Source organism: Trematomus bernacchii, unplaced genomic scaffold (assembly GCF_902827165.1).
Source record: "Trematomus bernacchii unplaced genomic scaffold, fTreBer1.1, whole genome shotgun sequence".
NCBI lineage: Eukaryota > Metazoa > Chordata > Actinopteri > Perciformes > Nototheniidae > Trematomus > Trematomus bernacchii.
In genome coordinates, this window is record NW_022988066.1 from 2,178,768 (window position 1) to 2,193,592 (window position 14,825).

The 14,825-nt window shown below is 39.7% G+C and overlaps 3 protein-coding genes across 4 annotated transcripts; all 3 read left to right on the top strand.

Moving 5' to 3' along the window:
- On the top strand, positions 1-2,419 carry LOC117474678 (CMRF35-like molecule 1). Of its 2 annotated transcripts, none has more exons than XM_034120648.1 (6): positions 1-209; positions 297-620; positions 929-1,054; positions 1,145-1,186; positions 1,279-1,427; positions 1,813-2,419. In XM_034120648.1, exons 1-6 carry the CDS (start codon positions 173-175, stop codon positions 2,242-2,244), a joined length of 1,110 nt encoding a protein of 369 aa, XP_033976539.1. In that variant the 5' UTR covers positions 1-172; the 3' UTR covers positions 2,245-2,419. The 2 variants fall into 2 exon arrangements, with proteins under 2 accessions (XP_033976539.1, XP_033976540.1); XM_034120649.1 differs by having other exon boundaries at positions 1,816-2,419.
- Positions 2,420-3,757: 1,338 nt separating this feature from the next.
- On the top strand, positions 3,758-7,100 carry LOC117474506. Its single transcript, XM_034120329.1, has 6 exons — positions 3,758-3,926; positions 4,041-4,337; positions 4,802-4,822; positions 4,913-4,954; positions 5,059-5,186; positions 6,276-7,100. Exons 1-6 carry the CDS (start codon positions 3,860-3,862, stop codon positions 6,597-6,599), a joined length of 879 nt encoding a protein of 292 aa, XP_033976220.1. The 5' UTR covers positions 3,758-3,859; the 3' UTR covers positions 6,600-7,100.
- Positions 7,101-10,856: 3,756 nt separating this feature from the next.
- On the top strand, positions 10,857-13,983 carry LOC117474695. The gene is made up of 5 exons (XM_034120674.1): positions 10,857-11,035; positions 11,342-11,464; positions 12,497-12,592; positions 12,877-12,935; positions 13,088-13,983. Exons 1-5 carry the CDS (start codon positions 10,993-10,995, stop codon positions 13,385-13,387), a joined length of 621 nt encoding a protein of 206 aa, XP_033976565.1. The 5' UTR covers positions 10,857-10,992; the 3' UTR covers positions 13,388-13,983.
- The last annotated feature ends 842 nt before the right edge of the window (positions 13,984-14,825 follow it).

A 14,825-nucleotide genomic window follows, 5' to 3' on the forward strand; every position in this document is an offset into this window, starting at 1 on the left:
TTACATACAGTAGATATAATCTTATTTGCAAAAGGCTGTGCAGTAGTGGAACATGATGAAACATTTAACCACTGCTTAGTCTATATTCAAAAATAGATTTCAAATCAATTTCAAGATCCAGGAGAGACCAACCAGAGTAATACAACTGCAGAGCTGACCCTTTTCATTCAGAATGAATACCTTTTATGCCTTGTTTTTTCTTCTACATGGTGAGTGTTTTTATTTAAATCCTCTAGTAATGTATCCAAACAACTCAAATATGCTTTAACTCTTGTTGCATGATTTTATTTTGGCAGCTTCTGGGATAGAGGGAGCAGCAGAGATCAATGTAGAGGGATTCGTGGGGGGAGATGTCTCATTCCAGTGTTCTCACAAATTCGCTTTGAAGATGACTAAATACCTCTGCAATAATGCATGTAAAGGAATTGAAGATAGACTGGTTACTGTACAGTCTGGTGCAGCAGCCGAGTCGGGAAGGATCACTCTGGTGGACTCAGGGGCCGGAGCCTTCTCCGTGACCTTCAGACAACTCCAGCTGTCAGACATGGGGACATACTGGTGTGCGGTGGAGAGGTTCGGTTTTGACACATACACTTCAGTACAGCTTACTGTTAATGAAGGTATGTGCGTTATCTTATCATTCATATCTTTAACATGTGTCCTTACACTGATATATTTTTTTATTTTTTTCTCTGCATTCATGAACACACATTTGTATTATTATGGATAGAATGTAAGAAAAGGTGTGTTTACTTAATTGCTGTACTTACAGTGAGTACATTTATGAGGCACTTGTACTTAACGTAAGTATGCTACTTTATTCATAAACTACACCACATCCACTACATTTCAGGAGAGAATATTGTGTGTTTTTTACTCTACATCTGAATCCTGGGGAATAATTATTGCACAACTGTCCCCCATACAGGTGTTACAAATGAGACAAGAACTGTCAAACCTGAACTTTCTCGCACATGGACATATGAGAATATGTCCAACTCAACACAGTTAACATCTGTAATGGACACCAGTAACCCTGCAATACTTTCAGCAGGTTAGAAGAAAACTTCACTTTGACTTCTTACACATATATATAATATGTTAAAAAAACTTTTTGAAAGAAATATCTCATCTGACCTTACAGCCACCAACAACAGTAATGGAGGAGAACAGAACGTCAGTACAGGTGGGTTTCATTTTGCATGTCTCAGCTGGAGAATGATGCTTGTGGAAATGTAAAGCGCTAAGCCATCTCTCTTGTACTTTTGTGTTTTTTAGGCACCGTTTTGTTTGCTACAGTTGGGACACTAGGCATGCTCACAATTGTGATGCTGGCATTGATCATCAGGAAATGTAGAGAGAGTTCAAAACCTCAACCACGAGTTGGCTTCAACTGCGGAGACCTCTTCGGTGCAGACAAAAGAAAGGTATGAGAAACAAACTCAACACGTCAGGATGTCTAATAGCAAAACAACTGTCTTCCTAGAGAAACATGACAATTGTCTTGACAGTTGGTTACATAAAGTTGACAACGATCAGGTTTCCTTTCCTGATTTCAGAGGTCAATGTACAACCAGGGGTTTTCCAAAATACTTTCTGCTCCAATACGCCATCACAACCCATCTCATACAAGAAGATGGTTAGCTTTTTGCAAGCTTTACAGGAGCTGATGGGTTTCTCCTGCCTTTAGTCTCTACGCGCACTTGTATAGCATATGTTTTACTGAGAAAAATGTGCACAGAGACACAGTTCAATTCCCCACAGTATAGTACACAATATGCTAATTCTTTAAATAACTTTGCCACTTTTCAGCAGGCCAACTGTGAGAACAATGAAATTGTTGAGCAAGAGAAGTCGTTGAAGAACACATCTCAGAGGCTCTCCTGTACTCAGCACCCAAAGATGGATCCACCAACGTCTGCTTCCACAGCACCTGACTTTCATACATATGAGAACATTTGCTGCTCCAAAGGCACTGCACATTCAAGATTCTCCCCAGCAAACAACGGAGACGAACAATACGCCAACACTGTGATTTACATCAAACCATTACCACCTTTATCTGGAAGAACTGTCAAGGGCTGTCTTAGAAAACCCACAAATGAACCCACAGAAACTACAAATGCCAAAGACCAACCTACAGAGAGCTGTACAAGCAATGCACCCACCTGTCAGTCCCGCGCAGTCACAGAAGTGAGGCCAGGATCACTTTGGTTTGGGTTGAATTTATCAAAAACAGAGTGAGTTAGTGTGAGTATGATTGGGATTTTAAAGTTTTGACATTAATAGACAACTGAGCTGTACTTTCTAATCTGCTTCTAAAGTGTTAACCCACATTCATCTTTCAAATAAAGCTGGTTCTGTCTTTTTATTATTTCAGAGACAAACAAATAAAAATCATCTTCAGCCTTTTTGTCCATTTGCAGATACTTCAATAAAATACAAATATTTGATTACAAGGCGTAACTGTGTGAGTTCAACAAGATTCAAAGGTTACAGCGGAGACAGTTTCTGCACAATCCTAGCACGACAAGTTTGTATTTTCTATGATTTCTTTTAACTACTGCCATATTTATGGAGCATTGACACTTTCTTTCAATTACAGGGAACTGAGTACATGGCTAAGGCTATCTCATTAGCTAGCATTAAGAACGTGGACACTGCAGTTAACTCTGTTTTATATTTATTTCAAAGAAGTTGTAAAAAAAGTAATAAAGAGTATTTTCTATGGTCTTTAGAAAGTAAGATTCTGGGGAACTCTATAGTCCATAGGGCAGTATAATATAATAGTGTTTATTTGGTCAATGTAGTGTCTTCAGGTGACAAAAGTAAGTGTGCAGGTTTTTATGATTGAAGGTAGACCGTGTGGGATGGAGAGGGCTGATGCTAAGTGTGTTAAACTGGTGACTCCTAGTGGTCATTATTATCAAAGACACTCTGAATAATGACACTACTCACCAAATTATAATTTCCGGGACATTAATGTTAACATTTTTAAACGTTTGTGTGTACTATGGGGCAGCATATAAAGGAACAATATTTTATAAAGATGGGAAATGAAAGGATGATGAAGGCTTTCTTTCAGCCAGAATGATATACTATTTAATATTGTATATAGTTCTGTCTAACCAGCATTTCTACCATCCATTTCAGCTCCTTTATTATGATATATTATTTTATATTATATAATGATACATTATTATTATTAGACTTCATGATGTATTTCTTATGTGGGGCATTTGGTTCGGAATAATACATCTTTTAGTCTCCTCCATAATAATAATACAAATAAAACACTCCAAATGCTTGCCTTTCATGGCATTCCTTTTATATATAAGTTGCTTTAATAGCTTCAACCTTGAATTATATTTCACCTTTCACAACCTTTTAAACATGTTCTCATTAAATATAACTCTTCATATCTACATGAACTTGTCAGTGGAATACATAAAAAAAGCATTGCAGCCTTTTGTTACACAGAATAATGTTATTAATAGTTCATGTTCAGACGAAACCATAACAGGTGCTAATTTTGATTAAAACATACTTTATATAAAGGTTTATAAAATGTGAGGACAACAATCTACCTCCTGAGCCACTGCCGCTGAATATAAACGTTGACATTTATGAATTTCTGGCTGCACTTGAGTCTCTTCACTCTTTGGATCCACCCAACCCATCATCATTTTACATTCATGGGCTGAAAGTTATGTGGTGAAATGTTTTTTACATGAAAGAGGAAGAGGTTGACACACATGGACATGAAAGCACCAGACAGAACACACAGACACTTTTTATTCCAGGTTGCTGTCTCATTGTGAAGAAGTTGAGCGTGTGGACTGAATGTAAACCGAGAACGATGGGAGCGACGTGGATCTCGTGGAGAACAACTACAACCGTGTTCATCACTCTTTTACAAATCAAAGGTGGGCCGCTATGCTTTAGGTATTTCTAAGCTGATGAAATAGTCTTTAAATGAGTCAAAACCAAAATGTAAACACTTGGTTACGCAGCTAACAATGATTTTGTGTCACTGACAGCTCTGATCAGTGTCCAGACTACAGTTACCGGTGTGGAAGGCCAGACGGTTGAATTCAAATGTGAATATGAAGATGGCCATAAGAGCAAAGTTAAATACTTCTGCAAGGACAATGATACGATCCTGATACAGACAGAAAAAGATGTCCAGTCGGTGAGAAATGGACGTTTTTCTCTTTTCGACAACACCACCGGATCCTTCTTCATCGTGAGGCTGGACAAACTCACCTCAAGGGACAGTGGGACGTACAGGTGTGGGGTGGACTCACTGCTGATCATAGAGCTGAAAGTTTCCCAAGGTACAGTATATTATGGCGTCGTATAGGATTACTATTTTAACTGCTGGTGGTCTTCAGCATGTACAACCAAAATTATATTTTTTGGTTAGTGCTTCACAATTATAGATAATCGATAGCTAACCAGACAAATGTGATATAGTTTCTGTACACCTGGTGATCTGGAATCGTCGGGCCACATACCATAAATGAGAACTAAGTACTGATACCTTTCTCACACATGTTCCTTTAAAAAAAAAGGATTTCTATTTCTGTTAAACACACACACACACACACACACACACACACACACACACACACACACACACACACACACACACACACACACACACACACACACACACACACACACACACACACACACACACACACACACACACACACACACACACATACTGTTATAACTTATTATAACTGAATGTAACTGCTTTTTTGTTTTCTTTTATATTGCTACCCTTCAACAACAGCACACTTTCTCAAACAACACGGTAAGTAAGATCATAATATAGCAGTTACCTCTGTGTCTGTTAATTGTATTTTCTGTATATTAATACTTTGTTTTTGTTTGTGTTTTCCAGTTCCTGTATCAACCATACAACCAAATCACCGTAAAGTGGACAGTGAGTAATGTTTGTGTGTTCATCTGTTCTCATAGTGCGCTATAGCGCTCGTAATGATGTGTGTGTGAGTCCTCCAGATAAACATCAGTGGTTCTCTCCTGCAGAGTTCCACCTGCCGCTGTTTGTGACTGCAGCTATGTGTATGGCAGCGTTGCTGTTTATATGTCTGTTTACACTTTGTCTTCGCCTGGCTGTTAAACACCAAAGATCCAGCCCACGCCAAAAGAGAGAGGTTTGTCAAAAACTTAAAGGAGCCCTTTTATACATTTTTGGGTTTCCCTTTCCTGTAGTGTCTTATATTGTTTGTTTTTGCATGTAAATGGTCTACAAAGGCTAAAATCCCAAAGTTCCCTCTAGAGGGAGTTTCTCTCCCACACACTCTCCCCCCCTGCCTGAAACGCCTCCATTGGACTCCTTTGTTTACTTCTGATACATAGTGACATCATTATGTAGTTAGTAGTGACATCACTATGTAACACTTGCGATTCTATAGGCTAATGCTCCGACACAATGTAACATTGTACGTGATAGGCTAAGGGGCAGGGGCGGACTGGCCATTGGGAATACCGGGAGTTTTCCAGGTGGGCCGGTACCGAAGTGGGCCGGTCGGACAATTCACTAGCACCCCCCACCCCCGTTGACAATTGACTAGCGGTACGGAGTTGGGGCGGTCGGGCGGTCGAGGGCGGGACATCTCTGAGCGGTTGACCAATCACAACAGAGCCAGCTAACCAATCAGAGCAGACTGGGCTCTGGTTTCAGACAGAGGGTGAAAAGAAGTGCTGCAGCACAGACAGTAAGAGAAAAATAAAGCATGTGAACATGTCACAGTAGAGGTGCTAAAAACAAATATGAAACCTAAAAATGAGCATAATAATGGCCCTTTAAAGCCACACTCATATCAAGACTACAGGGATGACTATGTGGGCCGGCCCACCACTGTTGTTCAGACTTTAATCAACTAGCGGATGGATTGCAAACATTATGGTACAGACATTCATGTTCCCATTAGGATGAATTAATAAAAAAATGTTTGTTTAGTGCCTATATTAAAAACGTATTGTTAATGTAAGCAATTTAGCAGATTTCACCTGTTGATAATCAATTATATGGTCAACTTTATACCTGCTGAACATTAACCATATTAACCATATCACTGTGGGATTATTTACATGATCTTAAAACAACATTGTGTCCGGGTACAGGCTCCCAGAGTTGCTAGCATGGCAAAGTAACACATTGTCCAGTAAAGCCAACAAATTGAATTTAGAGTATAATACAACCAAGAAGCAGTTCTCTGAGGTTTCTGTTCATCCCACAGGAGTCATCTGACTACGAGACAATGGTGCCTGGTGTAAGAACTGACTCGGATGTCCGCTGCAGCTTTTCTACTCCAGGCTTGGATGATCTTTCAGCTCTACCACCGCCATCACCTGACCTCTGCTCCCATTTCACATCAAGGAATCGCGAGTCCACTGTCACTCTCGGCCTCTGTGATTATGTGGATGTTGATGTACCAAAGCCCTTATGCCAGTACCAAGATCTGGATCTCAGTCGGTTAGAGGATCACGTCTATCACAGCCTTCATGGAAACAGCCATCCTAAAGATGGACCTCTGGGAGTCAAAAATATGATTAACTCTTGATACTGTTGAAGGATAATTCAAGGTTAATGAAAACAAACTGAAAGTTACTTTTTATTCACTTTTGTGTTGTTGTTGCTGTCTTTCCTGAACTCGCAGAGATATGTGATATGATTACTGATAAGTATGATAGCCAAACGGCAACAGTAAGGCTGTTGTAAACCAAAATGATCATTGTGTATAGATGAAAGAAAGAGTTGAAGTGACACAAATAAAAGAACGCAGGACTCTAAACAGAAAATGTGTTAGGTAGGTGTGGCAGCCAAATAAGTTGTTATGGAGAGGGAGTTAACAAAACGGCTTGTCACTGACATGAGAATAATCAGGAGTAAAGCAAGACAAAAATATGATGGACACCGCTACACTTCTTACAGCCAATGGGGATAAAGAAACAGACAGCAGGACTACCAGCAGCTTCAGCTTTTCTACCGCTCAGTACCAGGACACCAGAAGAGATAACTCAGATCCAACCTGAAGGCCTATTCTTCTCCACTCTTAGCTTCAACAAACACACAGACTGCAGCACCTCGAACCGCATGCCATATGCAAATATTACACATAAAGCAACAGATCAAACAACAGTCTATTACAATCTTTAAACTCAGTGCTGATCATCTTCACTGTTAATTTCACTATTATACACTCTAAGAGTTATCAAATCCAGCGCTCATATATTTCTGTAAATTCACAGGTTGTTGAAAAGTTCAGATTGTTTTTTTGCTAACTTTCATGCAAGACAGATAACTATATAGGAATAATGTTAATTCCTCCGAAAAATTATGTGTTTAAGTAATACAGCATCTTCCATCCATCTTCTCCCGCTTATCCGTGGTCGGGTCGCGGGGGAGCAGTTCCAGCAGAGAACAGCATCTTCATTAGATAATAAATTGTATCAATACATAGAATGTATTCTTTGTATACTTTCTGGGAAGGTTTGTTTGTGGTTGACTTAAGAGTTGGTAAAGCTGTGAAACATATTCAAACACACCTCCCACATAGAGCACAAACACACACACACACACACACACACACACACACACACACACACACACACACACACACACACACACACACACACACACACACACATTCAAACACACCTCCCACAAAGAGCACATAGAGCACAAACACACACACACACACGCACACACACACACACACACACACACACACACACACACACACACACACACACACACACACATTCAAACACGCACACACACATTCAAACACACCTCCCACATAGAGCACATAGAGCACAAACTCACACACACATACACACACACACACACACACACACACACACACACACACACACACACACACACACACACAAACACACACACACAGAAACTGAGAAGGTGATGTGAAAAAAGGAACAGCCGGTGGGAAAGCCTCACACACAGACCTACAGCTCTTAACACAACACACTTTATGATGAACCTCAGTACTTCCTGTATTCTTTGTATACTTTTTGGGAATGTTTGTTTGTGGTTGACTTAAGAGTTGGTAAAGCTGTGAAACATATTCAAACACACCTCCCACATAGAGCACAAACACACACACACACACACACACACACACACACACACACACACACACACACACACACACACACACACACACACACACACACACACACACACACACACACACACACACACACACACACACACACACACACACACACACACACACACACACACACACACACAGAACCGAGAAGGTGATGTGAAAAAAGGAACAGCCGGTGGGAAAGCCTCACACACAGACCTACAGCTCTTAACACAACACACTTTGTGATGAACCTCAGTACTTCCTGGTTCAAATGGGGCTCCAGTTGTGTTTCTTGAAGATAATTAAAGGGGTATTGGACTCCAATTATTCTACTATCAGTCATAATAATGGGGTGTAGGATCTAATGAGTGTTGTGCATTAGAACATGCCTCTGCAGTGATTATAATTGATAATTCAGGGATGATCCATCAGCACAGGGAAAACGTGGGCTTAGAGACCAACACATCGGTGAGGACGTGCATCTGCTCTACTCCACAGAATGTATTCCAAAATATATCCCTACATGTCCGAAACTTGCCAGAGAATCAGCACATAGGCCTATCAAAGTTTTCTATCACAGTGATCCAGTGATAAGGAATCTAGGTACATCACAAACACCGTAAAACATCCTGTGTTTTTCACAATGAGCTAATTGTGAAAATGTTTGTTTAATATAAAGAATGTACATGTAGAATACACTAAAGTTACATCATCTGTCACGATCTTATGAAGGACCCAAATGCAGCACTCGAGAAACCAAGGAGTATTGGTAATGTACTTTATTGGTAATACTACCAGAGCAGAGGAATACCAGCAGAACAGTATCAGCCGGATGATGTGCAGGCCGACGAACCAGAGGACAGCGGGCAGAAGGTGAGTCAGGGCCGGGCAGAGGGTCAGGGAGCAGGCGAGGCGGTCAACGTAGGTACAGGCAGGGTCAGACAGCAGGCAAGGCAGGATAGTCCAGGGACAGGCAGGATCAGGGAACAGGCAGAGCAGGCAGGTCAGGGACAGGCAGGGTCGGAACCGGGTGGGCAATCTGGTGACAAACGCGTGAAAGACTAGCATGAAGACAAAGTACGATCTGGCAATGGGTGTGTGTCTGGTGAGGGTTTAAATACTGGCAGTAAAGCTAATGGGTGCAGAAGAGAAAGAGAGTGAGCAAAAACGTGGGTGTGGTTAACAGGTGAGACAGGTGAATGGAAAACTACTGGTGAATGATGGAGCAGAACTGTGACATCATCTTAAAGAAAGTGAGGTCTGCATGGATTTAATATTGTGTTCAACATAATATTATAGCTTTCAACTAACTTAATACCAATATGTGTAAGCTTTTTACAAAATACATTTATTTAAAGGTCCCATGTCATGCTTTTCTGGTTTACCCATCCCCTTGTGTGTTATGTAGCTTTTTATGCATGTAAACGGTCTGCAGAGTCACAAACCCTCAAAGTACACCCTGTGGCGAGTAAAACTCTAACACAGAAAAGACACCAGTAATCCAGCTCACACTGTCCGCTCCTCGAGCCTCAAATGACGGAGCAGCGAGCCCCTCAACGTCCCGCCAACACGGCACCCAGACCCCACGCAGCATTCTCATCTGTTTGTCATTACTGGTGTCATTTTCTGGTTGCTAACAAACGCCATTGTAACACATAAACACTGATGTTCCGCTGTAACGGTGGTGGACTCATCAGAACAGAGTGGGCGAGCTGACCAATCAGAGCACACTGGGCTCATAGGGAGGGGGGGGGGGGGGGGGGGGCAGGAGCTCCAACAAGCCGTTTAGGACAGAGAGTGAATACACATACTATACAGAGATGCTGTATGAGAAACCAATGTGAGTTTGGAACATTGAACCATGTAAATCTATTCTAGTAGACCTCAACAATGGAATTATGACCAGTAGAAATGGCCATGACATGGGACCTTTAAAGTCAACGTTTTTTGAGTGTTTAGTAGGTGGGTTTCTAACTTTCACTTCCTGTTTTGTCTGATGCGTCATGTACAGTATGACGCTTTATATTTTACCATAACTTGACATAGGAGGACACAGTCAAACAGTGTACATTAAAGACTATTAAATGTGTGATGTCCTACTCTAAAAAAATGTAATGTTTACTTTAATCAAATGTATTATGTCAACAGGTTCCACGTAACTGTATTAAGTTAGTATTAATAGTATAAAGTTGAACCTATTATTTTGTATTTAAACTTAATATCATTGCTTTCAACTAACCCTTACATAATACACTTATTTAAGTCAACGTTTCACATTTCTTTCAGCATAATAAAACACAATATGATGTTCATACAGGTTTTTTACTGTAAAAGGACAAGGTACATAAGCAAGTTTTGAATAACCCATTAGGATGTTATCCCTCCTATGGAAATAATACACATAATCGGGTAGATCACTAAAATACCTTCAGTTCAGACTGGATATTAATAGCTTGTATTTTAATATTGTTTATCCAAAGATAAGAGGGCCATTGTGCAGTTGTTCTGTGAAGCACAACCCTATTTGTTTTTACGTGAGAGGAAGAGATCATGCGATGCAGTAGGTAAATGAGCCAGCACTCTCACATCAATATCTATCCAGCCATCTTTCTATCTTTCTCTCCTCCCTCCTTTTCTGTTTCTCTCTCTCTGAATATAAAAACTACAACCTCATTTTGAAATGCAAATGTTTCATGTGTCAGCTTCTCTAAGAGGCACATTCATATTTCACAGAGAGACAGTAGATCACTGATGTCATGACAAAAAGTATTTGATAAATGTACCGTTAATTATTGATCTTGGTTTTAAACTATAGTCAGGTGGAAAAAGCAGGACTGACATGATGAGGATATCACTGACATTTATCCTTTTCTTAATGACAGGTAAGTTTTTCTGTTCTTCTTTGATGATCAGCAACATGTTTGGCAACAACCAGTGTACTGTTTGATGATGAAATAACTTTATTTTCTATTGTCTGGTCTTTTAAAATAAGAAGAAAATCATACACCCAGCAAACTAAAAAACAGACATGGAAAGTACATAAGTAAAATGTTGAGGGTATTGTACTTTACTTGAGGATTTGTATATTTTCTACAACTTCTAATTCTGGAGCACATTTCAGAGGAAAATGCACTATTTACTTTCAAATGTCTTTGATTTACTCTTACGACCTTTTTATTACCTTGCAGTCTATGCATCTAAAAAAACATACAGTTCAGCTATTGACGAAATCTACAACCGAGACAACGAAGAAGACCGAGTCAAAACCAGACTACGAAGAGAGGAGAATTCTGGAACCACTAAGCTTAATGGTATGCAGTACCTGCACTTTCACATTCTACTCTTTGGTGTACCGTGACTTTTATTTGTGTATTGGCGCTTTTCACAGGCTGCCGGTACTCTAGTCTACTCAGCCCTCTCAAATCCTGTTCAATTGATCCTTTTGCCATAACAGGGGGGAAAAAAATGCTTTACCCAGGGAGCACTACTTCCCAGCGGGTACTCAAAGCTGCACGCACATTACGTTAGCGCTCAGGTGATTACATTAGTGCACCTAAACGACCTAAACTTCATCCTCTGCTATTGTAAGTTTGATGAAAGTCACATCACACACTTGTGCTACAAGGTTGGTTATGTGCGCGCTGCCTTGTTGTCAATTTAAAAACCTTTTGCTTATGGCATTGATTGTGGCTGCCACTGCAATGGGGCTTATATTGTTTGCACCTGTGTTTGGGACCTTGATGTGTTTTTATTTTGCTGTTTAAGCTGCAGTTTATTTGTATTCATGTAGCGTAATGCCTAGTGTACACTGGTTAATTCTTGTTACTCTACTCGGGAATGCATATTTAGATTATTTTTAAGGTGTAAGCCCCAGGCCTCCTCAAAATAAACAGATCTACATAAAATATATGCTCATGGTTCTATTTTCAGTGATCAGCACCTCATCACAACCCTAAGTATTTGACATATTTCATTACTTGTTTCTTCGTAAACTTTTTAACAAGTGATTTTTATTCTGCGTAAAATGTGTTTTAAGTACGCTCACTTGTACTTTTACTTGAGTACGATACTCTTGTAGATCTATTCTTTTGACCTCTGCTCTACACGCTACACTCTTTGATTTAAGTTGTTCAGGGCTTCATCTCCACTTATAGGATTTTTTTTGCTGTTTCAAATAAGGGACATATAATTAAACAAGCACTGACCACAGGTGTCCATTTGCTAACAAACAGCAACTGCAAACAAATGCTGAAACAACGTTTGCCTTTATGCATGAATCTTGAACACAAATAAACTCTTCTGACAGTATGTATTATTAAACAGCTTCAACTGTTGTCTTTCAGTACCATTAATAATTGGCAGTGTGGTGGGCTGTCTTGTCTTACTGACACTTGTGCTTGTGCTGATACTGTGCAGACACAAACTCCCCTGGACAAAAGGTGAGGGGCAAAAATGTAGCATAAGAAACACACCATAATCTTTATATGAATTTGTGGTTAAATATACATTATTCTTATCATATATTCTGTGTTTATTATTGGCAAAATGATTGTGGGTGAACTAATGTATTAATTAATATATTTACTAACAAAACAGATCCTGTGATTTCAATGCTGAATAACAGAAGCAAACGGGCAAACATGAAAATGATTGTGATTCTGATGGCGAACAGATTTAAAAATATCTTGTTATTTACATCAATTCAAATTGTCTCTTTTCTCAGCGTGTTGTGCTGCGGAGGGATCATCAGAGCAAAGGACAACTGCTGAACATAACAGAGAAGTGTGTTTGTGTGTGTGTGTGTGTGTGTGTGTGTGTGTGTATGTTTGTGTGTGTTTGTGTGTGTGTGTGTGTTTGTGTGTGTTTTTGTATTCATGAGTTTTTATATGAGTATGATCTGCATCTATCACACTGCTCCCCTTCATCCTCTGCAGGGACTTCATGAAGAACGACAGTATGAGGAAATACAGATGCCGAACCAGCAGGCAAGCTCAGGAAATGCCCTGACCTCCGTCTATGCCACCGCTCACCCTCCGGAAGACTCTCTCCACTATGCAAGTGTCAATTTTCAGGTGGATTCTGACTTGGCATTGACAGACAAGAATACTGACACAAATAAGAATGTCTCCTTGGCCAGCGACTACTCCTCTATAAGTCCATCTCAGGGTCTCACTCATCCTCCTCCATTAGCAGAGCAGAATGTTTACTCTACAGTCTCCAAGTCTAAGCAATGATGAGACAGACTTTCACCCGTTACTGTTAAAGGGACATTTCACCCCAAAAACAAAATATATATATATATCGGTTTCCCAATAGACCTGTATTGCCATTTATCAATCACCATTTGGTTTGGTTTTGGAGGACACCATTACATCTCCCTCTGTTGTGAGCACCAGCCTGTCGTCATAATGCACGCATGGTGAAACAGTATAAAGGAAATAGTTCCCAAATAAACGTTATTCAAAGGAAGGCAGACACCTCTATTACCGATATCTCCACCACTCATCAACAAAAACATAGAGACGGTTAAATAGCATAACCGGATTTTTGTATTCTTATTTTGGGATGAGCTGTCCCTTTAACTCTGCTGCTAGAGGCAACCTGCTGTGAGAGATTTGCATTTGTGTTACACTCTATACAACCAGAACATAGAAAGTTGTCTAGCTGGCAGCCTTTTTGAGAGATGGACAATCTGTTACAAAATAGAGATAGCTCATAGCTAATTAGCATCCCTCATGGGTTTGTAGTCATTTACTGAAACGTATATATGTGAATATTCATTTTAGTATGCTCTGAATGCTACTGATGAATAAAATTATGCTTGAGAATACTGCTGTTTCATTCTGGTCATTTCACTCATTTTCTTTATTACATTTGTCATTTCCAAACCTATTCAAGCAACTTCCAACTCAACACTTCGGCCCCAGCTAAAATGCAGTACCCAGCAACCTGTTTTTCAACCTGTGTGTCTGTGTGATTATTATTATTATTATTATATGTTTGTTTTGTTATTTTTATCTCCCATTGTAAAGCGTCCTTGGGTTTCTTGAAAGGCGCTATAAAAATTGAAATAATTATTATTACTTGCCATTGTTGTGTGAAAAATTCAGTTGCAACTATTTGCACTCAGAAACATCTTTACAATAACAAAAGTGCCATTTAAAAAAAGGTATTTACAGTTTTTCTCGATTGCTAACACACATTTTTTTTTAATTGCTCAGTTTCTCAGAACACTAAACACAATTCACAAAACCCCACACCCAAAGTGCAAAACACCTAATTTCTCCTGCGAAATGAAGAACTGCACTCAAAACTACATAAACACTTACCAAATGCAAACTTTTGCACCAAATATAACACTTCATTCATAATACTAGATTGTTTGACCACGCAACTACACACTGCTGAGCATAATCTAAAGCACGTTCATCTTTTATGGGCTATGCTCTGTACATAGAGGTTTCTGCAGAGAAAAATGGCTTGAGTTTACAGAAATACAGTAAATGAAGAAATGAAAAAAAAATCACATTTTATTCAAAAATAACATTGTGCAACATGCATCTCAGCACATAGTTACTGCTTCGGATCTCTCTAAGTGTGATGGCATTGTTTGCCAAAACCCAGTTTGTAACTGCTGCTTCCTGTGCCTCATTGGAAATCCTTAGCCTTCCA